At 45.9% G+C, this 22,427-nt stretch overlaps 1 protein-coding gene across 2 annotated transcripts; it reads left to right on the top strand.

Annotated features, from left to right (window-relative positions):
• The first annotated feature begins 926 nt into the window (after positions 1–926).
• LOC102432553 (omega-amidase NIT2) lies at positions 927–22,407 on the top strand. Of its 2 annotated transcripts, XM_006094682.3 has the most exons (11): positions 934–1,119; positions 4,173–4,291; positions 8,086–8,206; positions 9,512–9,600; positions 14,894–14,987; positions 15,985–16,059; positions 17,121–17,199; positions 19,384–19,482; positions 21,555–21,610; positions 22,016–22,108; positions 22,218–22,407. In XM_006094682.3, the coding sequence occupies exons 1-10, from the start codon at positions 1,092–1,094 to the stop codon at positions 22,105–22,107; spliced, it is 852 nt and encodes a 283-aa protein (XP_006094744.1). In that variant the 5' UTR covers positions 934–1,091; the 3' UTR covers position 22,108; positions 22,218–22,407. The 2 variants fall into 2 exon arrangements, 1 of the variants encoding a protein (XP_006094744.1); XR_002830680.1 differs by lacking the exon at positions 21,555–21,610 and having other exon boundaries at positions 927–1,119.
• Positions 22,408–22,427: the final 20 nt, after the last annotated feature.

Genomic DNA, 22,427 nt, shown 5'->3' with positions numbered 1-22,427 from the left:
AATACTACCCTGCTTTAAAAAGGAAGGAATTCTTACCATTTGCAACAGCATGGATGGACCTGGAGAGCATTATGCTAAGTGAAATAAGTCAGTTGGTGAAAGATAAATATCACATGATCTCACTCATTTGTGGAATATAATGAACAACATAAACTGATGAACAAAAACAGATCCAGAGACAGAGAAGCATTGATCAGACTGTCAAACCTCAAAGGGAAGGCAGGGGAAGGTGGGGGTAAGGGGAGAGATCGACCAAAGGACTTGTATGCATGCATATAAGCATAACCAGTGGACACTGACACCAGGAGGGTGAGGGCATGAGTGGGTGGGTGGGTGGGGGGCTATGGGAGGGATAAGGACACATATGTAATACCTTAATCAATAAAGAAAATAAAAATTAAAACAAACAAAAAAACACGATGCACTTAAAACAAAGAATAGCAAATTTTTGTTTTATAATTTTTGATCTCCAAACTTGACAAAAGCACAAAGCACAAAAATCAAAAAGCTGTCCCGACTAGTAAGTATAAACGGAAAAATTCTAAAACAACATTACCAAACAGATTTCAGTGCCTTAGAGGACTCAGTTGTTGAGGAAATTGAGTTTGAACCCTGTTTGTCTCTTTCCCTCCCTCATTAGGTAACAGCCCTAGCAGGTACGTCCCTCTCCCGCCTGAGTGCCTCCCCGAACCTGGACAGTCCCCCAGTTACAGCTACTCGTTCAAACAGCCCCAGGCAATCAGCACACAGAGCTAATCCAAACAGCAACAGATTCCGTCCTTTCGCTGAGTCGGAGAGGCCGGTTGTTAAACATTCACCAGACGCCTCCCTGACTTAGGTCGCCCCGCTTTGTCCCTTTGCCACTCGGGGCATTCCTTTTTCCGGACTGTGTTGTAACCAGCCGTCTGGTTGGTCCGCTGGGGCACACAGTGAGCGGTGCACAGGAGTTGCAGGAGCACAGCAAGAAGCCCCGCCCAGTGCAGTGGGCGGGTCCTCGGCCGCCAGCCCCGCCCCTTCCGGCGCGGCTTTGCCCCGCCCCTCACGGCACCGCCTGGGTCAGTCCCGAGACTTGAGCTCCACCCGCGTCTCGCATGGTGCTTCCCGGGAGAGCCATGGCCAGTAAGTAGAGCGGCTACGGGTGCGGCGCCGGCGGGGGCTCCCCGCACCGTCTGTGACCTTCCCTGACCCGGTGTCCGCGGAGCTGGAGGCGTGGGGCGAGGGGGGCGGGGCGGCGGAGCGCGGGCCGGCGCACTCCCGGGGTCCCGGCTTCTAGGGGCGGCGGGCCCGCGCCTGCTCCCCACGGGCTCCTCCCGCGCCCCGCGAGGCAGTGCCTGGAGGTGGGTCCCAGAGCCGCCTGCGCGGGAGGGCGGGCGCTTCAGAGACCACCTTTCCAGCGACGCCCTCGGTAGTTGAGGTGACTGACAGCTCCAGTGTGAGCCTCTGCCCCGGGAATTCCTGGAGACTCTGAGGCTTTGCAGCAGGGGCCGGACCACAAGCGATTGCTCTCACCCTCTTCACCTGAGACTGACTTTTGAACTTGAGTTTTGAGCCTGGTCACGTGAAACTGGAGCACCTGTTTTCTTGGATTTGGGCTTGAGATAGGTCTGGATCATGTGCTCCACGTTGCACCCGCCCCCCTCTCCTGAGCCTACAATTGGGCAAGTAGTTGCTGCACCTGGACATTGAGCTTAGAGGTTGGGTATTGCATGTTAGTTCCACAGCCCCATGCCGGGTCGGACCCGGGATTGAGTTTGCTCCCAGGCCTGTGCCAGATTTCTTGACACGGGGCAGTGCAGTGCTCTGGACTCAGCCTGGAGACTTGGAGTCTTACAGTCGTGGCGCAGTCAGTAGCTTCCCCTGTCAGCGAGTCATCTAATCTCTCTGGACCTCAGTTCCATGACCTGTAAAATGGACACACGTGCCCCTACGTGGGAGTCTTGTGAGGCTCCCGTGAGACGATAAGGTGTGGAAGTGCTCTTTGTTTTTTACTTCAACCTAGAGTGCAAGTTGGTGGCTGAACGATTGTTCGGGATCGTCATATGGGAGCCCTGTCACACACCTTCCTCTGGATGTGACTGCATCGCTGCAGAGGCGGGCATGACAGCTGATGGACTTGAGAGCTGTGCTTCTTAGTGGTGACTGTCTGACTTCCTTGAGTTTTTTCAAATCATATGACAACCCTCCCCCCCCCCCTCAAATAAACAAACAAAGTGCCCATCTTGCTTTACTGCTCCAGGTTTGGGCTTGGATTGTTACTCTGACACTGTTCACTGACTGCAACTTTTCCCTCTACAAGCTTCTTGTTTCCTTATTTACAAAGTGTTTTATGTTCCCATGTTGGCATTTGCACTTATGTATATTTTTTCCCCTGGGTAAGTCCTTCGTTGTTAGACTACGATGACTGTTAGGGCAGCCAGGGACCTACAAAATCATTGTATTTGTATTTTACAGCTGAGGTAACTGGTACTCCCCAATCAATGGTGAATTGCCCTGCTGCAGTCCCCTCTGTGGATGGGCGATTTGCAGAATGCAGGCAATCCCAAGCCTGATTCAGGAGCTGCCTCTCTGGGTGGGATGGGGGAGAGGGAAGCCAGTAATAGCTGTGTGGACTTCACCCCCCGCCCCCACCCCCATCCCCCAGTCCTCTGAAGCAGAGACAAGCCCAGCTTCTGAGGTACAGTGGAGACCTGTAGTGGGTTGTGTGATGTTCTGGTAATGTTCTCAACATATTTGCTTGTCCCAAAGAAATCCCAGCTTTTATTCCCTATTTTAGTTTCCTTTGTTTTCATCCAGATTCTGAAACTGTTTAACAAGCTGCATTCAGGATTAAATTTAGCTCTTCTCACTTTATACGCCAAGGAATTCGACGTCTGCATTTTCCTTTCAGGGTTAACCGTGAGCCAGACAGGCCTTCATCAAAGGCCAGGTATGCCAGCCCTGCCTCTTCTGAGGACATTTGCACAGGTTCAGGAGACACCCAGAGTGCACGCTCTCTCGTGGTGGGGTTTTCACACAGTAGAGCAGGGGTTGGAGGGGGGGGGGGTGAGGGGGAGAGGGAATATAGGGCAGGGCATTACTGCTAATTCCTGAACTAGCAGCCTCACCTCAGACCATGAGCAAAAACTGTATCAGTCAGGGTCCAGATAGGACACAGAAACCACACCAGTCACATGAACAGGGACAGTTTTATATAAAGAATTATTAACCAGTAAAAGGTGATTACTATAAGAGCTGAAGGAGAACTCTAAAGAATATAGGAAAGCAAATGTAGGGTGTAGCTACCACCTCACAGAAGGAATAAGCCAGACCTCCTTGCCCTAAGGCTGACCACAGATCTGTTGGCAGGGCTGGCTACATAATTTGTGGGGTCCAGTCCCCAGTAAAGGTGTGGAGCCTTGTTAAGATCGCAGGAAAAAGTGCTGTCAGCTTTTCCTTCTGAAGTGTCTCAACATCTCGTGGTGTTTTTTATTTGCTACTTAATGTTGCGGTCCCTTGGGCACAGGGATATTCATGGGGTGAGTACAGACCCTCACAAGTGCGCAGGAGCCCTGCCCTGTGATTGGGCACATCTGCAGCCCACCAGCCGCCACCCTCCCCCTCCTGCTAGCAGCTACACCTAGGCATTGAGTCCCAGCCCCTAATGGGGAACTTGAGACAGGTGTCTCCCCTTCCCATGGACCCACTGCTCCATTCCCAGTGTGATTTCACCTTCTGTACTGGAATGTCCTCAGTTACCCGGATAAGGGGTAGGCCGAAGCCCAAGATCAAATAGTAAGGAATAGTTGTGTATTCAAACCTCGTTGTCTTCCTTCAAGCCCTGTTCTCATTTGTAAGTAAAAATCTGGCCCTGCCTACTTCACTTCAGGTTCTTGTGCTTGGCCTGGGGCTCTGCCCATGGCAGTTGCTCTACCAAGGTTTCTCACCACCACCATTATTGAAATTTTAGACTGAGTAATTTGTTGTGAGGGACTGCCCTATACATTATGGCAGGTTTAGCAGCATTTCTGACCTCTTCCTGTTACCAGTAGATGCCAGTAGCACCCCACCAGTGTGACAATCCAGACCGTCTCCAGACACTGCCAGGTGTCCTGGGAGGCGGAGTTGTCCGCGGGTGAGAACTGCTGCTCTGATTCAGCAGTCAGATCTTCTGACACTTGTTTTCTCTTCTTCAGCTTTCCGCTTGGCCCTCATCCAACTTCAAGTTTCTTCCATCAAATCGGATAATCTCACTCGAGCTTGTGGCCTAGTCCGGAAGGCAGCCGCACAAGGAGCAAAAATTGTTTCCCTGCCAGTAAGTATGGAGGAGCCACCCCTTTCTGGGAACCGTGGGCCCCACAGAATAGTATCTGCCAGCTCTGGTTTTCCTCTTGTGTCCGGCATCCCGCAAGGCCCTTTGGGGGCCAGGATTGTGTCATGTTTGTCTGAAAGGTGACCCTCGCAGGGGCCTCTGTGACTGGATGTGCCCATGTGGTTATAGGTCTTTAACGTGAGGATCACCTACTCTGCTCAGAACCCTAGTGGGCTGAAGGACTTACCTGAAGCTGAAATATTCCATCTCGGATATTTCCCTTCTTTCCTTATCCCACCGTAACCCCCCTGACCTCCCCAACTCATGCCCTCATCCTCCTGTTGTCTGTGTCCATTAGTTAGGCTTATATGCATGCATATAAGTCCTTTGGTTGATCTTTTTTTTTTTTTAAATCCTCTCCCCAGGGTATGTTTTCTCTTGATATTTGGGGGGGGAGGGGGTGAGAGAGAGAGGTGTGTGTGAGAATCATTGACTGGTTGCCTCCCATACGCACCCTGACTGGGAATGAACTTGCAACCTTTTGGTGTATTGGATGACGCTCCAACCAACTGAGCCACCCAGCCAGGGCTCCTTGTATAATTCTTTTTTTTAAAAAATTAAATCTTTATTGTTCAGATTATTACAGTTGTTCCTCTTTTTTCCCCCCCATAGCTCCCCTCCACCCGGTTCCCACCCCACCTTCTGCCCTTACCCCGCCTCCCCCACTGTCCTCATCCATAGGTGTACGATTTTTGTCCAGTCTCTTCCCGCACCCCCCACACCCCTTCCCCCCCCCCCCAGAATAGTCAGTCCATTCCCTTTCTATGCCCCTGATTCTATTATATTCACCAGTTTATTCTGTTCATCAGATTATTTATTCACTTGATTTTTAGATTCACTTGTGGATAGATGTGTATTTGTTGTTGGTAATTTGTATCTTTACCTTTTTCTCCTTTTTCCTCTTCTTAAAGGATACCTTTCAGCATTTCATATAATACTGGTTTAGTGGTGATGAACTCCTTTAGCTTTTTTTTGTCCCAGAGGCTCCTTACACTATCTTCATATTTTTGGATTCTTTTTTCTTTTTGTTTTTCCGATTGGGCGTTTTTTGCTTCTTTGTATTTCAAATCTTTGACTTGATTCTTGGGATCCTCTAGTCTGCTGTTGGGTCTCTGTATAATATTTTTTATTTCAGTCAGTGTATGCTTAATTTCTAGTTTGTCCTTTTTCGTATCCTCTAGGGTCTCACTAAATTTATAGGCGGTTTCTAGAAGATTCTTGAGTAACTTTATAACTGTGGTTTTGAACTCTATATCCAGTAGTTTGCTTTCCTCCATTTCTGTCATTTGTGTCCTGTTTCTTTGTCTCCGCATTTTTTATGCCTCCCTGTGTTGATAGAGTGGCTTTCTGTGCTAGGTGTCCTATAGGGCCCAGTAGCTCAGCCTCCGCAATTACCTGAGGTGGACACTCTTGGTGCACCCCTTTGTGGGCTTTGTGCACAGTCTTGTTGTAGTTAAGCCTTGATTGTTGTAAGTATCACTAGGAGGAATTGACCTCCAGGCCAATTGGCTGTGAGAATCAGCTGTGTCTACAGTGGGAGAACTTCTGTGCTGGAGACACCTTTAGGGGCAAGACTTGCTTCAGTGGGGCTTTGGTGCTCACTGAGTCTGCCCCCTGAGTGTGTTCCTTATGGATCTGAGGAGTTATAATCTGGATGGTCCCACTCTGACCACTGGTTACACTGGCTCTTGGATCTAAGGAGGTGCTAATTTAGCCCCTGCCTGAGGCTACCCAGCAGGAGCTATGGAAAGATCTGCAGATTCCTCTTCTTTGTTTGGGGTTTGGTGGTGCCCAGATGAGGCCCAGCTGTGAAGCAGTGCAAGCTGCTGTGGGGCCTTGTCCTTCTTTTGGATGTTCTGGGTCTCTGTGACCCAGCTGCAGTTTGTTAGGTAATTTTAGATTGCAAAGGGCCAGGCCATTCATATGCAAAAGCCTCTTCGCACAGCTCTGGTGGGGGGTGGTCTCAGGGAATCAACAGGGCGGAGCAAGCAGCTATGGCTGATCCTCAACCCTGCCCTAAGAGGCCCGGGTCTCAGTGTCCCAGTAATCGCTGCCAGCACCTCTGAGGGAAAGCCGCCCTTGAGTTCCGACCGATGCCAAACAGTCTAGTTTCTCCCCGCATGTCCCCAGAGACTGGAGTTCAGAGCAGTCGGGAGCTTGTGTCTCCCTCCCGATTGAAAAAGACAACCTTGTCCTCAGTTGCCAGCCCTTTCCGCGTGCTCCTCCGTACCTCTGCACTTTACTTCCACACCTCCTCTGAGTCTCAGTGTGCTTTTCTCTTTCCTTCTAGTTGTAGAATTTCCACTCAGCCAGCCTTCCTGTGGTTCTGGGTGATGTCCATTTTGTCTTTTAGTTGTATTTTTGAAGTGGTTGTGTGAGGCAGCAATTTCCGGTGTTTACCTATGCCGCCATCTTGGTTTCTCACCTTGTATAATTCTTTATAGGACCAGGATGTATTGATTTTAGAGCTAAACCTCCAACATTTAAAACAAATTTTTAAAAACTGAAACTATTCGAGACATTTAGGAAGCCTGTGGTGTCTTTCTAAATGTAGGATTCTGCATCTCTTTTCTAGGTGATTTCTTTTAAAACAACCAGCTGAAGGTTGCACCACATTTGCTTGTCATCAAGTAGGGGGTTAGCTCCAGAGAAGGATCCTGCGGGGTCAGTGGTGGAACTAATTCCAGACAGCCCCTCCCCCACTCTCTCCCTCCATGGGGAAGAGGCAGCCCTTTGAAAACCCTGCTTAGATTGACTGGAGAATTTTCAGGGCTGCCTTGTATCATGGGCTCCAGGCCATCACAGATATGGCCAGTGAGTAGGAACCTTTAACAGGGGAGCTTGAGATCTTAATCTTAATCCCATCTTCGTTACCACTCCAGTTCTGGGACTCACCTGTACTTGTACCCTAATCATGGCCTCTGGTTGGTTTGTGTTGCCCGGCATTAGAGTTAAAGGCCAGGAGTGAAGCACTTGAATTCAGCTCTGCTTCTCTATCTGACATACGTCTTGTACAAGCTGGTAAGCTGGAGTTCCTTAGCACAGTGTGCGGTGCACAGGCAATCTCAATAAATGCAAGGCAAATGAATTAGAGTCAAAGTCTAGTGGTTTATGCTTTTCCTTTATCACAGCTGTGGCAGACAGACATGTCCTGGAGAATGAGATTCTGCAGGATCACGATGATAGAGCTGGAAGAGAGCTTAGAAACAGTTCATTTTACCGATGAGGAAATGTCTTAACGTCTGTGGCTTTCAAAGCTTCTGTATTTTTCCAATCCCAGGCTTTATTGCTTTACATAGTTAATATAATTTTGAGCCTATGGATTCATCCTAACGAAGTCCTGAGAGTAAGCCCGTTGCAGTGGGCCTAGGTGCCCTGGGAACGTGCAGCTCTTCTGTAGACTCGAGGGAGAGGCCGTTCCCACCTTCTGCCAAGATGGCCAGGGTCTGGCTGAGCACAGGTGCCTTGTCTCTTCTAAGCCCCACCTGACCCAGCTGCTGAGACCTGCCTGTGGCTACAGGCTCTGCAACCCTGGGACCTCACTGTTGTTGTTTGTTTGTGTGTGTGTGTGTGTGTGTGTGTGTGTGTGTGTGTGTGTGTGTTTAATCAGCTGTGTTTTATCCCTTTCACAGCAGAGCTAGAAGCAGCAGCTCTGTCTTACAGCAGAACTTTAAAATGGGTTGGGTGTTCTGATGTTTTTTCTCTCTCTCTCTTTTTCTCTGCTAACAATATTCTAGGAATGCTTTAATTCTCCATATGGCACGAACTATTTTCCGGAATATGCAGAGAAAATTCCCGGTGAATCCACACAGAAGCTCTCAGAAGTAGCAAAGGAGTGCAGCATATATCTCATTGGAGGTAACTTTCTACCCTCAAGGTATAATGGCTGAACATTAAAAGCATATGGATAATTTTTGTTGTTGCACTTAAACCATGGAATACGAATTAGCCATTGAAAAGAATGAGGTAGGTCTATATGTAGTAAAGGGGAGAGCTCATCCAGACAGACTGTTAAGTGGGAAAAGAGTAGGTTCAATATGATATGAACAAGTACTCCCATTCATATTAATCCCCCACACAAAAGGTTATTGATTTTTATATGTAGTTTTGCATGTAACACATAGTCAGTGTCGTAGAAGGACACACACTGAACTGGTAATGAAGATTTTCCCTGGAGAAGGAGTGGGAGTGAAGGCGCAGGTGGCAGTATGGAAAGAAAAACCATACCTGAGTGTCTTTCATTTTACTAATACAGGGTTAAGGAGATTGTTTTTCTTAAAGAGGCTACATACATCAGGGTAGCTTTATGTGGTTGTAAAATAAATTATAAAACGTTCTGTTTGCGCCCTAACCGGTTTGGCTCGGTGGGTAGAGCATCGGCCTGCGGACTGAAGGGTCCCAGGTTTGATTCCGGCCAGGGGCATGTACCTTGGTTGTGGGCACATCCCCAGTAGGGGGTGTGCAGGAGGCAGCTGATCGATGTTCCTCTCTCATTGATGTTTCTAACTCTCTCTCCCTCTCCCTTCCGCTCTGTGAAAAATCAATAAAATATATTAAAAAAATGTTCTGTTTGCTTAAAAATATTCAGTACAGTAAAACTGTTTCATAAGTACAGCAAACAAAATTATTTCTGTATTTATGCTATATTAAGAATTAGAAATGAGTAAGAGGTGGAAAAAGAAGGCAAAACAAGAGGAGGCAGGACTGGGAACTAAGTGAGTGATGGACAGACATGTGGCTACATTCCCATCTTGAGGTCTTTGTGATTCAGCTATATTGTTGGGGGGCCTGGTGAATTTAAGTTGAGCAACAGTGAATTTCCCATGTTGCTTCAGTGTTTCAGATTAAATTTTGCTCAAGTTCAAAGCTGAATTCAGGAACAGTTTGGATGTTTTTGAAACTTGTCTTTAGCATCTGACCTAGTTGTAGAAGGACACACACCAAACTGGTAATGATGATTTTCTACACTAGTTATCTACACTCTGGAATTTATCTCTGAAAGATTGTATTCAATCTTTAAATGTTCTGATTAAATGACGCTTAGAAGATAGTAAACTGTATTGTTAGGCCTAAGTGACAGTTTATCAAGCCTCTGTCCCGTTCCAAAAGAATGCTTTATTCAGAATGTTTTCTGTGCCTGCGTCTTTCTCCTCTCAACAAAAGGTTCCATTCCTGAAGAGGATTCTGGGAAATTGTATAACACCTGTGCCGTGTTTGGGCCTGATGGAGCTTTACTAGTAAAGCACAGAAAGGTAAGTAGGAAATGTGGCAAGTCTCATTGCCTCTTGAGAATTTACTATGAAGTCCCTGTTTCTTCTCATTGTGTTGTACACACATCAGGCATTTTGACTGGGTGGCACAATTGGCTATTCTTGGATTTGGCATTTTGATACAAATTTTAGACTTGACCTGTGAAAGGAAAAACCTGCAGGAATTTAGTTAGGATTGTTGAATATATAGAGATCGTTTGGGGAGTGTTGACATCTTTGCAGTAGTAAATGCATATACATTTAGGATTATTAAGTCTTCCTGGTAAGTTCATTCTGCTATTGTTATGGAATGTCTGTTCTGCTTTGTTTTTTTTTCCCCCTTGTAATACTCTTTTTCTTGAAGTTTATTTTATCTCTGATAATACTGTAGCCACTCTTCTTGTACTTAATTTTGGTGCGTCTTTTTTAAATCTTTTTTTTCAAGCTATGTGTGTCTTTATATTTAAAATTTGTAGGTAGCATATAGTTGGGTTTTGCTTTTTTATTCATTCTGACAATCTTTGCCTTTTAACTGAAGTAGTTACTCCATTATAGTGAATACTACTGTCCCGGTACACGGATTCGTACACATTGAAAGGAAATGAATTAGAAGAAATATTTTAATATCGCTATTTGCGTCTTGCTAATGAAAAGAAAAATAGGATTCTACCGAGTCTCCTATCTACCTACTCCAGGACTTCTGTGAGGACCAAATGAGATGCACATAAAAACGCTTCACAAACATTTGGTTACAGTGTGAAATGTTTACAGCTGGCTATAAAGCAAGTTGGGTTCCTGGACTGAAGAAACTGAAAGGAGGCTAGGTGCTAGGGAGAGGAAGCCAGGTGTTGCTACATGACGTCATTACCCAGCTCCCACAGCCACCATTTCCAGGCTGGGCTGGGCTGTGGGCCGCATTTTGCACCATGGGGTCTTGGCAGCATTGGCTGCAATTGGTGGGGTATCACTCCCAGGTGGTGGCAGGGCCTTTGTCCCGCGTGGGGGAAGCTGAGTGTTGGTTTGTCAGTGCCAGGTCCATGGTGCCGTTTATTTTTAAATGGCCAATTCGCGTCATGGCAGCTCCTGCGTTGAGCGTCTGCCCCCTGGTGGTCAATGCGTACCATAGCTACCAGTCAGATAGACAGACAGCCTTTTATACATATAGATAATTATTGATATGGATGGATTTAAACACATAGACATTTCACTGGTTTTTTTATTTCCGTTATTCTTCTTTTCTGCATTCTTTGGGGTTGAGTATTTTTTAGAATTCCATTTTAATTTGTCTATTGGCTTTTAAATTATACCTCCTCTGCTGTTTTTTTTTAAGTTGCTGCCCTAGGCATTACAATAGGCACCCTTATTTTATCACAGTCTACTTAGAGTTAATATTATATTTCTTCATATGAAATTTCTAAGCCCTTACCATTTTAAACTATGGTTGACACGCATATTGTGTCTACATACATTGTAAATTTCACAAAGAATGTATTTTTAAAATAGAAATCTTTGTTTACTCAAATATTTACCATTGATATTTTCCTAACCTTCCTGAAGATCCTAGTTCTATCTGGTATTTTTACCTTCAAAAAGAAAGACCTCCCTTCGCTTTTTTGTAGTGAGGATCTACTAGCTATGAATTTTCTTATTTTTTGTTTATGAACATCTTTAGTTTGCCTTCATTCTTGACAGAGATTTTTGGTGGAATAGAATTCTGGGTTGACAGTTTTATTTTTTCCCTAACAGTTGGAGAGACCTTTTTCAATTATCTTCTAGCCTCTTTTTTCTTTTTTTCAGATTAGTTAGTGGTAATTTGTATTATTGTTCTTTGTGTGTAACTTGTGTTTTTATCTGCCTGCCTTCAAGATTTCTCTTGTGTATTTTTTAGTGGTTAATATTTTGTCTCTCATGTGCCTAGGTGGTTTTCTTTGTATTTGTTGTGCTTCATGAAACTTGACATTTTAGTCTTTCACCATATGTAGGAAATTTGGGGGCATGATTTTGTTACATATATTTCTGTCTCATTCTCTTTTTATAGGATTCCAGTTTTGATACTGTTCCTCCAAACCAGGTCACCAAGGCTCTGGTTCTTTGTTTTTATTTTCCCAACCTTTTTTCTTTCTCTTCTTCAGATTGGACAATTTCCACTAATTTATATTCTGAATCTTTCTTTTGTAATCTCCAATCTCCTATAACCCAATCCAATGAAATTTTTAAAAATTTCAGTTACTGAATTTTTCAGTTCTAAAATTTTCCAGTTCTTTTTTTTTTTTTTTTAAGTGTATTTTTATTGATTTCAGAGAGGAAGGGAGAGGGAGAGAGAGATAGAAACATCAATGATGAGAGAGAATCATTGACAGGCTGCCTCCTGCACGCCCACAGTGGAGCCCGCAACCCGGCATGTGCCCTGATCAGAAATCGAACTGTGACCTCCTGGCTCATAGGTTGATGCTCAACCACTGAGCCATGCCAGCTGGGCTCATTTGGTTCCTTTTTATAGCTCTTATTTCTCTACCAATATTTCTATTTAATTCATTGCGAGCATATTTTTCTTCATACTCTTGAGCTTAGTTTCAATAGCTGCTTTAAAATTTTTGGTAATTACCACATCTTGGTCATGTTGGGGTCTGCCCCACACATCTGTAATTCAGTGGTGAGCCAGAGATGCCCGCAATTGCATATGTAGAATTTTGTGCTCTTTCTCTTTGGTTTTATCCTTTTCAGGATGCCCCCCCTCACTTCCCAGCTGCTGTGAAACTGTTTTCGGGTTTCTCAAGCCAATGTGATTGTGGGTAGTTTTCCCCACTATTCCCAACAACAACTGGGGCCTTGCTTCCAACCAAGAGCAGTAAACAAATGGGACACTCACCCAGTGTTATTCCCTTCTAAGTATTGACTTCCCTTCAGTTTTTCCCTGATGTTGATCATTCTCCAGCGCTTTTTATTTTGTCCAGGTTCATAGTTACTTATGAGAAAGCTAATAGGTCTGATAGGAGCCACTCTGCCATTTCAAGAAGAGGAGCCAGGTTGAGCTATTAACTCCATTCTTTTAAGTGCATATATGTCCATGATATGGCATATATCTCTCCATTTACGTAGGCTTTTAGACATGTCACATTGGCCCAGCTGGTGGGGCTCAGTGGTTGAGCATCAACATATGAACCAGGAGGTCAGAGTTTGATTCCCGATTGGGGAACATGTCCAGGTTGTGGGCTCCATCCCCAGTGTGGGGCATGCAGGAGGCAGCCGATCAATGATTCTCTCTCATAATTGATGTTTCTATCTCTCTCCCTCCTTCTCCTTTTCTCTCTGAAATCAACAAAAATATATATTAAAAATAAATAAATAAATATTTCAAATTGTTTTTATAGTTTTTTGGGTATAGTCTATATATCATTTGCTAGGTTTATTCTTCATGGGTATTTTTTGATGCCCTTTCATTTTCTGTTTTTTGGTAGTATAAATAGAAGTACAATTAGTTATAAAAATATTGACCTTGTACATAATAGTAACCTTGCTAATGTCACTCATTAATTCTAATAATTCATCTGTAGGTTTCCTTTGGGAGTTTCTAGATATGCAACTTGCCGGGGTTCTTGTCCCAGCATCAAGAAGGGTTCAGGAATCTGGAGAAGGCTGTGTGTAGATTTTAAATAAGAGTCCAGAGACGAAGTATAATTTTGAAAGGCATTTGGGGGTCAGAGGAGCTTAGCTAAAGGAGCTAAGATCCAATATCTAAATTCTCAGGTCTCAGGTCTAAGGCCTTAGGTTCTCCTCGTCCCCAGGACCCCATGCTTTTTATTAACACAACTTGTCCTGAGGCGAGGCAGAGATATACACTTCAAACGGTTAGGGTTTCAATACAGAGTCCATTGTCAGAATGGGGGAATTAGCCTACGGCTGTTCAGGTGTTTGGCCAGTAGGAGGCAATAACATGTAGATTAAGATGCCTTTTAGCTGTCTGGCAGCCAAGAAATCAATTTAATGTATCCTATTCAGGTTTGGGGAAATGCTGTACAGCTGATCAATGATTCTCTCTCATCATTGATGTTTCTACCTCTCTCCCTCTCCCTTCCTCTCTGAAATCAATAAAAATATATTTTAAAAAATAATCCTATATAATAAAGAGCTAATATGCTAATTAGACCGAACAGCTGTCCGGACAACCTTCTGGATGAAGCTGGGGCTGCGAGGGCTGGCCGAGGCAGCCGGGGCTACAAGGGCCGGCCGGGGCTGCGAGGGCCAGCTGGGCAGCTGAGGCTGTGAGGGGCTTCGAGGGGTGCGAGGGCTAGCCGAGGCAGCCGGGGCTGCGAGGGCCGAGCTCCTTGCACAAATTTTGTGCATCGGGCCTCTAGTAATAAGAATGGATGGCCTGGCTGGTGTGGCTCAGTGATTGAGCGTCGACCTATGAACCAGGAGGTAACCGTTTGATTCCTGGTCAGAGCACATGCTGGGGTTGCACGTTCAATCCCCAGGGCATGTGCAGGAGGCAGCTGATCAATGAGAATTTTCTCTTATCATTGACGTTTCTCTCTCTCTCTTCTTCTTCTTCTCTGAAATCAGTAAAAAATATATATTTTTTAAAAAAAGAATGGATGTTGAAGTTTACCAAATGCTCATTATGCACCTAAGATGCTCATATGACTTTTCTCCTTTATTCTGTGCCGTGGTCGGCAAACTGCGGCTCTTTGGCCCCTTGAGTGTGACTCTTCCTAAGCCTTAGGAGTACCCTAATTAAGTTAATAACAGTGTACCTACCTATATAGTTTAAGTTTAAAAAATTTGGCTCTCAAAAGAAATTTCAGTCATTGTACTGTTGATATTTGGCTCTGTTGACTAATGAGTTTGCCGACCACTGTGTTAGTGTAATAAATCAGAAACCAATTTGGAAGTTATTCTTTTTATAAGTTGCTGCATTTGGTTTGTAAAATTTGACCTATTTTTAATCACTTACCCACTCTCCTCCTCTCCTGCCAATGTGTCAGTTTGATTCTGATTGAGGAGTCTTCATGTAGCATTTATATTGAGTAAAAAAGCTTCCCATAAGAAATCTAGACATTGATTTGTACACCAGCTAGGAAAGAAGGGTCATAAAACCTACAATATCATGGTCCCATTTCCTGTGTTAGAATTCATTTTGATAGTGTCAGATGGTGGGGTGGGTTGTGGGCATGTTGCGGTACTGTTTGTACAGTTGCTCTTAGGTCACCCCCCATATCTGGCCGTGGACAGATTGTTTTTATTGCCATGCACTCTGCTGGAAAAGCGGTAACTGAAGCCTGTATTTGTGCTGCAGCTCCATCTGTTTGACATTGATGTTCCTGGGAAAATCACATTTCAAGAATCTAAAACATTGAGTCCTGGTGATAGTTTCTCTACATTTGAGACTCGTACGTACCAGATAAGTCCACCTCTTTTTGCAGTCCCAGTAAAAGAGGACCAGGTATTCCTTTGTTGTTGTTTTCTTTATTATGCCCCTCCCTAATTTCTTTTTTTAAAAAAATTAATCCTCACCCCCAAGATATTTTTCCATTGATTTTTAGAGAGAGTGGAAGGGAGGGGGAGAGACAGAGAGAAAGAAGCATTGATGTGAAGGAGATACAATTGGTTGCCTCCAGCACTCACCCAGACCCAGGCCAGGGATCCAGCCTACATGCTGTTAACTGGAATTGAACCCGAGACCCTACAGTCCTTGGGCCAATGCTCTATCCCAGCGGTTCTCAACCTGTGGGTCGCGACCCCTTTGGAGGTCGAACGACCCTTTCACAGGGGTCGCCTAAGACCATTGGAAAACACATATATAATTACATATTGTTTTTGTGATTAATCACTATGCTTTAATTATGTTCAATTTGTAACAATGAAATTGGGAGTCACCACAACATGAGGAACTGTATTAAAGGGTCGCGGCATTAGGAAGGTTGAGAACCACTGCTCTATCCACTGAATCAAACCAGCTAGAGCACTCCCCAGTTTCTTTACATAACCTGGCTGAAAGGCCAGAAGTGAGAAGGGCAGAGAGCGGTCAGAGATCTGGAAAGGGCGGGCTGAATGGAGAACTAAAAAGTTTGACATGACTTTGCTCTTCCATTTGGCTACAGCCTCCTATTAGTGTGATAGTTTCCAGAGTGAACTTGTTAGGCCATAATTGAGCACCTCTCACTTACATAATAAGCATTCAGTTAGAATGAATTTCTCATCTCTACTCTGCTGATGTAAATGATGTCTTTACGAGGTGACATCCAAGCAAGATCAAGCTTATAGGTTTTCTCCACATGGGCCCTGTGTCACTGTATCCCCATCTGTCAGTGATGTTAACTCAGAGGCTTTACCCTCACACCATGCTGCAGGCTAACTTTCATTTGTGCGTTTTCTGTTTGAAAACAGCTTACTGCCGAGTGGGCCTAGGCATCTGCTACGACATCCGCTTTGCAGAGCTTGCACAAGTCTACGCGCAGAGAGGTAGGACAGCACTGTGGTTGTGTTGTGTGGGTGCTTGGAGGTTTGAGTGGATAAAGGGAACCCTTAGTCGGAAAAGCTGGAGGAGAGGTCTTAACCTCTCCACCCCCATCTGGCTTCTCACACTTTTGCTGTGTATGGACAGTGTGGTTTTCCAGAGGTTGTGATTTAGCACGCCATGCGGCTAAGGCAGGAGCCAGACTCTTAAACATCTGCTCCACCCTTCCAGCCCTTCCTACTACTGTGTTTGCAAAGAGTCCCTTGGAGCCCAGTAGAAATGAAAACATGGTCTGTTCCTCGTGGATTTCACTATGCATAGTCCTAGATGGTGGGTGCAGTGGAAATGTAGTCAGTGACATTTTGGTCCAGAGAAAAGGTGTCCTACCACCTAGCACCAAACCACGTCAGAAGATCTGGGTTCTGGTTCCAACTCTTTCCCCTACCTGGTATGATACTTTGGGTAAACGATTTCATTTCATTGTGGCTCCCAGTTTTCTCATAGGGATGGTGTGAGGACGAAGGAGAGAGAACTTATTAAAGCTCCTTGTATGGCACTCAACAAATATTAGCAGCCCTACTAGCCTGTTGAAGCTACTCTGGTTCTGAATCAGCTGTCACTGAATGCAGTGAGGTGGATGCTGACAGTTTGCCTGCTCTGGGAAAGGCGGAGGCTCGGGCTCTGGGTCGGCAGTCTCTGTGGAGTCTTGTCCATGAGCCTAGAAGCACCTCCTCTGCCCCTCCTTTCAGTTGAAGGGCATTATAGAGCGTGGCCCTCGGCCATGCAGAGCTGACCCACTGGTGCCGAGAGAAATCTGAATGATAGCCCCCCCCTTTTTTTTAAGCGAACTCACATGTGGTGTTGGTTATCAATACCACTTTTCTCGTGTGTCCGTCTGCACCATGCGAGTGTCTCTAAGAGAATTCAGAGCCATAACCTAATGTTGCCGACACTGACTTTTATGCGTGGGAAAGTTGGAGTTTGGTCCCCACTGGTGGAGAGCAAAGGGCGGGACCAGGGAGGTGAGGTGTTCCTCTGCACCGACTCTCGGCCTCTCTCTCCCCAGGCTGCCAGCTGTTGGTCTATCCTGGAGCTTTTAATTTGACCACTGGACCAGCTCACTGGGAGTTGCTTCAGCGAGGCCGGTAAGACAGCATATCAGCATACCTTCCAGCATCCCAGCGTTTCTCTGTGGAAAGATTTCAGGGTGGTGGAAGTGCCAGCCTTCCTGGTACAGAATGGTGCCTGTGACTCAATTCCGCAGCATCCAATTGCATTTCAAATAGGTGCATCTTTTCGTCTTTCAGCCCAAAGGGAAGGCTTCTGCTGGGAACCTTCTCTTTAGAAGCCACAGCACCAATCTCTTCGATTTTGGGAGACTGTGGTTTTGCATTTCCAAGAGCTTTTAGTACATCAAGTGGGCAGCAATTTCATTTACTGTGATTAGATGTGAGCTGGTTTCCCTGGAAGAGTTGCCGGCAACTTTTACATAGAATTGGAGACCCATGGAGTATGCATATTCAGAGTGCAGAAGCCCAGGAAAAGCAGGAGTTATTTTAGCCTGACAGCCCAGGGGAGAGGATTGTGGTCTTCACACAGCTGACCCTGTGCTGTTTGATTGGGGTGCTTACCCCACCCCAACTTCCACAGCAGCCTGCTAGTCCCGGGGATGCTCTGCCAGGAACCTCGTTATAAACCCTTGTGCTTCTAACCTCTAAATGCTGGGCATCACACAACTATCTATCTCTGATGTTTCCTTAGTCCCCTGAGGCTGAGCAGTGAAAGGCAGGTAGCGGGTGGATGGAATATGGAAGGGAAAAGGAGTGTGACTGTGTGTAAAGTGCTCCACAAACCATGAAATGTTGGTCAGAGACGATGGGTTTCTTGATTAAATGTTTTTGTTTTATGTGTTTTTTAAAATAATATATTTTTATTGATTTCAGAGAGGAAGAGAGAGGGAAGAGAGATAGAAACATCAATGAGGAGAGAAAATCGATAGGCTGCCTCCTGCATGCCCTCTATTGGAGATCGAGCCCCAAACCCGGGCATGTGCCTTGTCTGGGAATCGAACCCTGACCACTTGGTTCATGAGTCAATGCTCAACCACTGAGCAACACTGGCTGGGCTTGATTAAATGTTTTTTAAATTGAGGTATAATACACTTACAGAAAAGTGCACTAATTTTGCCTCTACAGGCCGGTCAGTGAATGTTGACATATGTACCACTTACAACCAAGATCAACATATGGAACATTTCCCAATCCCTAGAATGGTCCCTTTTGCTCCTTCCTAGTCAGTGGCCTTTTCTCTCTGCCTAGAGGTGGCTACTGTTCTCCCTTCTAGAGATGATGGTAATTTTTATTGCAGGGGGATGTAGAGGTGTTTGCCTGGTTGCGTTGTAGAAGGTGGGGTAGGGGTGTGTGTTATGAATATTAATAAATGCAATGAAAGTGGAAAGCAAGAAAAGCTTGGGCGAGACTGGCATGACTAGCATGGATCTATTGATTGAGCCCAGAGAGCTCCCAGGTGAGGTGGCTTGGTGTACCCAGGCTGGACACCTGAAATTCTGATCTAACCTGAGATGATGGCACGGCCACCATTGGCATGGAAGTGCCATGCAGCCCTCAACGTGTATTGCCTCATCAAGGCCAACCCATTGGCCTTGGCCACCTTGACTTGCATTAACCCCAGAGAAGTTCTTTCAGTGGTTGGCTCAGGCCAGAGTCTGTCCACTGTGGCAGTAGTAACATTTTGGACTAGATTATTCTGTGTTGTGGGGGGCTCCCTGTGCACTGTAGGATGGTTAGCAGCATTTCTGACTTCCACCCACTGGATGCTAATAGCATCCCCCTAGTTATGACAATTAAAAAGTCTCCAACCCGGCCGGCGTGGCTCAGCGATTGAGCATCAACCTGTGAGCCAGGAGGTCACGGTTTGATTCCTGATCAGTGCATGTGCCTGGGTTGCCAGCTCAATCCTCAGGGTGGGGCATTCAGAAGTCATCCAATCAATGACTCTCTCTCATCATTGATGTTTCTTTCTGTCTCTCTCTCTCTCTCTCTGAAATCAATAAAAAATTTCTTTTTAAAAAAGAAAGGTCTTCAGACACTGGCAGATGTCCCCTGCTGGCCAAAATTGCCCCAATGAGAACTGGCTTAAGTAATAAGATGATTTTGAAGAGAGGGTTCCGTGGCTTTGCGTGTTTCCTTCTACATCTGAGCCAGCCTGTCCTATCCTAGTTTTGAAAAGAAGGATCGGTTCACTTAGGATAGGAAAGTGCCTCAGATCTATTAATGCATAATATCCCTGTTTTCTTCCATTGACTCCAGGGCTGTTGATAACCAGGTGTATGTGGCCACTGCATCTCCGGCCCGAGACGACAAAGCCTCCTATGTTGCCTGGGGACACAGCACTGTCGTGAATCCTTGGTGAGTGGCCTGAGCAGGGGCAGGCTCGCTAGGAGCTCACTTGGGCGGGTGGGCTGACTGACTGGTGATTGGCCCTGCCCCTCACCCCCCGGGTCCGGTGCCTGCCGGGTGGCTGCCTCTCCTGTGAGGAAGCTTCCACTTGAGGACCATGTGAGAAAGAAACGGCCCTGCTCTCCTGACTGAGGCCTGGCCTTCACCCTCTTCTGAGTGTCTGTTGTCAGTCAGACTTGGATCATAGGGGAGGGCAGCAGTGATGGGTGGCAGTTCTAGTGAAACAGGCCTCCAATTCTCGGCTTTTGGTTAAAATTTAGACTGGGTGACGGGGCCTCAGGCAGGAATGAGTTACAGGGTGAGGATTCTGCTCCTGGAATACTTAGAGGAGGGGGCGGATGGGTTCAATAAGGGAAACGGAGTTTGTCCTCTGTGAGAGGGCGGAGCATTTTACTGCTCAGCAAGACCAGCATGAGAGTCTGCCCAGGTGCACATGCAGGCGTGCACTGATGCACGTACCATGGTCTCTACCTGCAGTTCACACAGCTCTTTTACACGTGGTCTCAGTGTGAACGCCAGGGACTTACCTTCTGGTAAGCCCGGTTTATAGATGGTGGAATTGAAATTTACAGGCTAAAGTGGCTAGAACTGGTGTTTGGATCCAGGTTTTGACTTCAGAACTTGTATTTATGCCATATGTATGATCACGCACACGCACGCACACACACACAGATACGTATTTCTACAATTTCAGGATGCACATACCAGTAACAAGGCTGAGAAGGGTTCCTGGTCACTGTGGGGTCCCTAAAGCTTCTCTCTTCAGACTCTATAGGACCCACAGATTAAAGCATGTGATAAGGGGAGTCCTTGAAAATGTGACCAGCAAGAGATTCCCTGCACATTAGGATTTGGGGGGCATTGGGAAACTGGAAGGATTAAGGTGGCCTGGAAATTTTCTCAGATGTGATTTCAGTCCCTCTGCCCAGATGTTAGTGATGCACCTCTGCTTTGCCTGGCTCTGCTGATGAACTCTGGTGCTGGCCAGGCCGGCTGCTTCTGACAGAGTAACCTTACAAGGTTTACCTTAATTTCTTCCTTTCAGAATTCCATTTGTAGGGTTTGGGGGCCTTCTGACTTATATTGACTTTGGGATGGGTGCCTGGGGTTAACATAGAGAGAGATCTTTAAATGCCAGGGAAAATGAGGAAGAAAGAGAATAGAAAAGGATTCAGTTAAGTGGCATTAATAATTGTGTTTGTAGCTCATTTGTGCCAAATCTGTTTGTGACCGTCAGGTAAACGGAACCAGTTACTATGTGAGATTGTTTGTTATGCCCGTTACCTTGTGCTGTGCTTTGGAGAGATGGCATTTCCCTAGGTCTGTGTTGGAAGCCCTGCGTTGGTCTGGGAGGCGCAGCACCAGAAGTGTTTTCCAGATCAGCCTTTCCCCAGATTTATGAAGGAGTGTTGTTGTCTCCAAGTGTGGGGCTCCTGCCGGGTGTGGTTTCCCCAGCACTGCTACTCATACCCACAGATTGAAACTTTTCCTTCAAACACGGAAGGCCCTTAACATAGTGCTGCAGGGGTCACAGGCGTAAGACCAGAGGTCCACACAGATCTGGGCCATGCCCAGGGCCTGCCTCACTCTCCCAGAGTCAGGGAGCAGCCCTGGGAGGGGTGAAGAAGCAGAGCCAGACCGCCCTTGTCAAGGATTCCTGTGGACATGCACTCCTGAGGGGGTGGGGGGCACCTCCCTTTGGTTATACGTGGCTCTGGCCCAGATGTTTATGTCATGGAATAAGAAAACTAGGAGTTTGCAGTTTAGAAAATATACTCCATAATTTTCCCACTAAATCCTAGCAGAGCTTTTATTTCCACTTTATAATTTATTAAAAGTGACTTGGCTTAAGGCCACACAGCATTTTAAATGGTAGAACAGGAGTTTATATCCTTACTTTCTGGTTTTAAATCTCGGATTCCTTGCCCTTTGGCCTGTCAGATGGGGAGAAAAGACAGAGAGAGGTCTTGAATATCAGCAAATGTCAGTGAACCCACTCATCTCCCCTGAATCTTTTTCAGGGGGGAGGTCCTGGCCAAAGCTGGCACTGAAGAGACGATCGTGTATTCAGACATAGGTAAGATCTGCCTCGCCCAGGGCATCAGGTTAGGTCTCTGGCATCCCCAATGCTCTGAGGCCAGATTCCATAGCTGGGGCAGCCTGTCACCTGGAGGAGTTCCTTTGCCCTCCGCCCCACCCCCTCGCCTCCCCCCGCCCCCCCCCCCTGCCCCCGCCCCTCCCGAGTTTATCCTTGGTTCTTGGTCAAGTCTTCAGGGCTATAGTTCATTTTGTTCATTTTGAGTTATTTTGGTTTGGTTTGAAGTGACTCCAGGGCTGTGCCAGGCCAGCTGTGCCTCTAGACAAGGCCTGTATTACTGAGTTACTTGCTGAGACTGGTAGTTTTTATACTGTTTGGGAGGAAAAATCCCTTTGGTTAGTGAAGAGTTAATCTTATTAATAGTGCACTTTCCTGTTTTTGCAGACTTGAAGAAGGTGACTGAAATACGCCAGCAAATCCCCATATTTAACCAGAAGCGATCAGACCTCTATGCAGTGGAGGCAAAAAAGCCCTAAGGTTCGTGTTTCCAATGTGTCATGAAATAGGAAAACATGTTTCTGCAACATCACTTCCCTGCTGAATTCTTTAATGGGGATCCTTTTTGTTTGTTTGTTTTTTATTTTAGCCTTCCTTTCCTGGGAACTTTCTTTTGAGATGATGGAACTTCAGCACACTGATATTCTCCACACCATATTAAATAGGCAAAAAGGACTCAGGCTGGGCATTGAAGAGCGGGAGGAGAAGGGGATGGTTCCAAACCTTATTCCATAATTAAATTATGTCAAAGAAGTTGATAAAAATATGAGATTTGGGTATTCTGGTGGTTGATTTACCT

This window comes from Myotis lucifugus, unplaced genomic scaffold (assembly GCF_000147115.1).
Source record: "Myotis lucifugus unplaced genomic scaffold, Myoluc2.0 scaffold_140, whole genome shotgun sequence".
Lineage (NCBI taxonomy): Eukaryota > Metazoa > Chordata > Mammalia > Chiroptera > Vespertilionidae > Myotis > Myotis lucifugus.
This window is presented reverse-complemented; position numbering and strand designations above follow the sequence as displayed.

Coding starts and splice junctions, on each gene's coding strand:
- LOC102432553 (XM_006094682.3), top strand. CDS start 1,092: ATGGTGCTTCCCGGGAGAGCCATGGCCA. Junction 1,120..4,172: donor TCCCGGGAGAGCCATGGCCA/GTAAGTAGAGCG, acceptor TCTCTTCTTCAG/CTTTCCGCTTGGCCCTCATC. Junction 9,601..14,893: donor TACTAGTAAAGCACAGAAAG/GTAAGTAGGAAA, acceptor TTTGTGCTGCAG/CTCCATCTGTTTGACATTGA.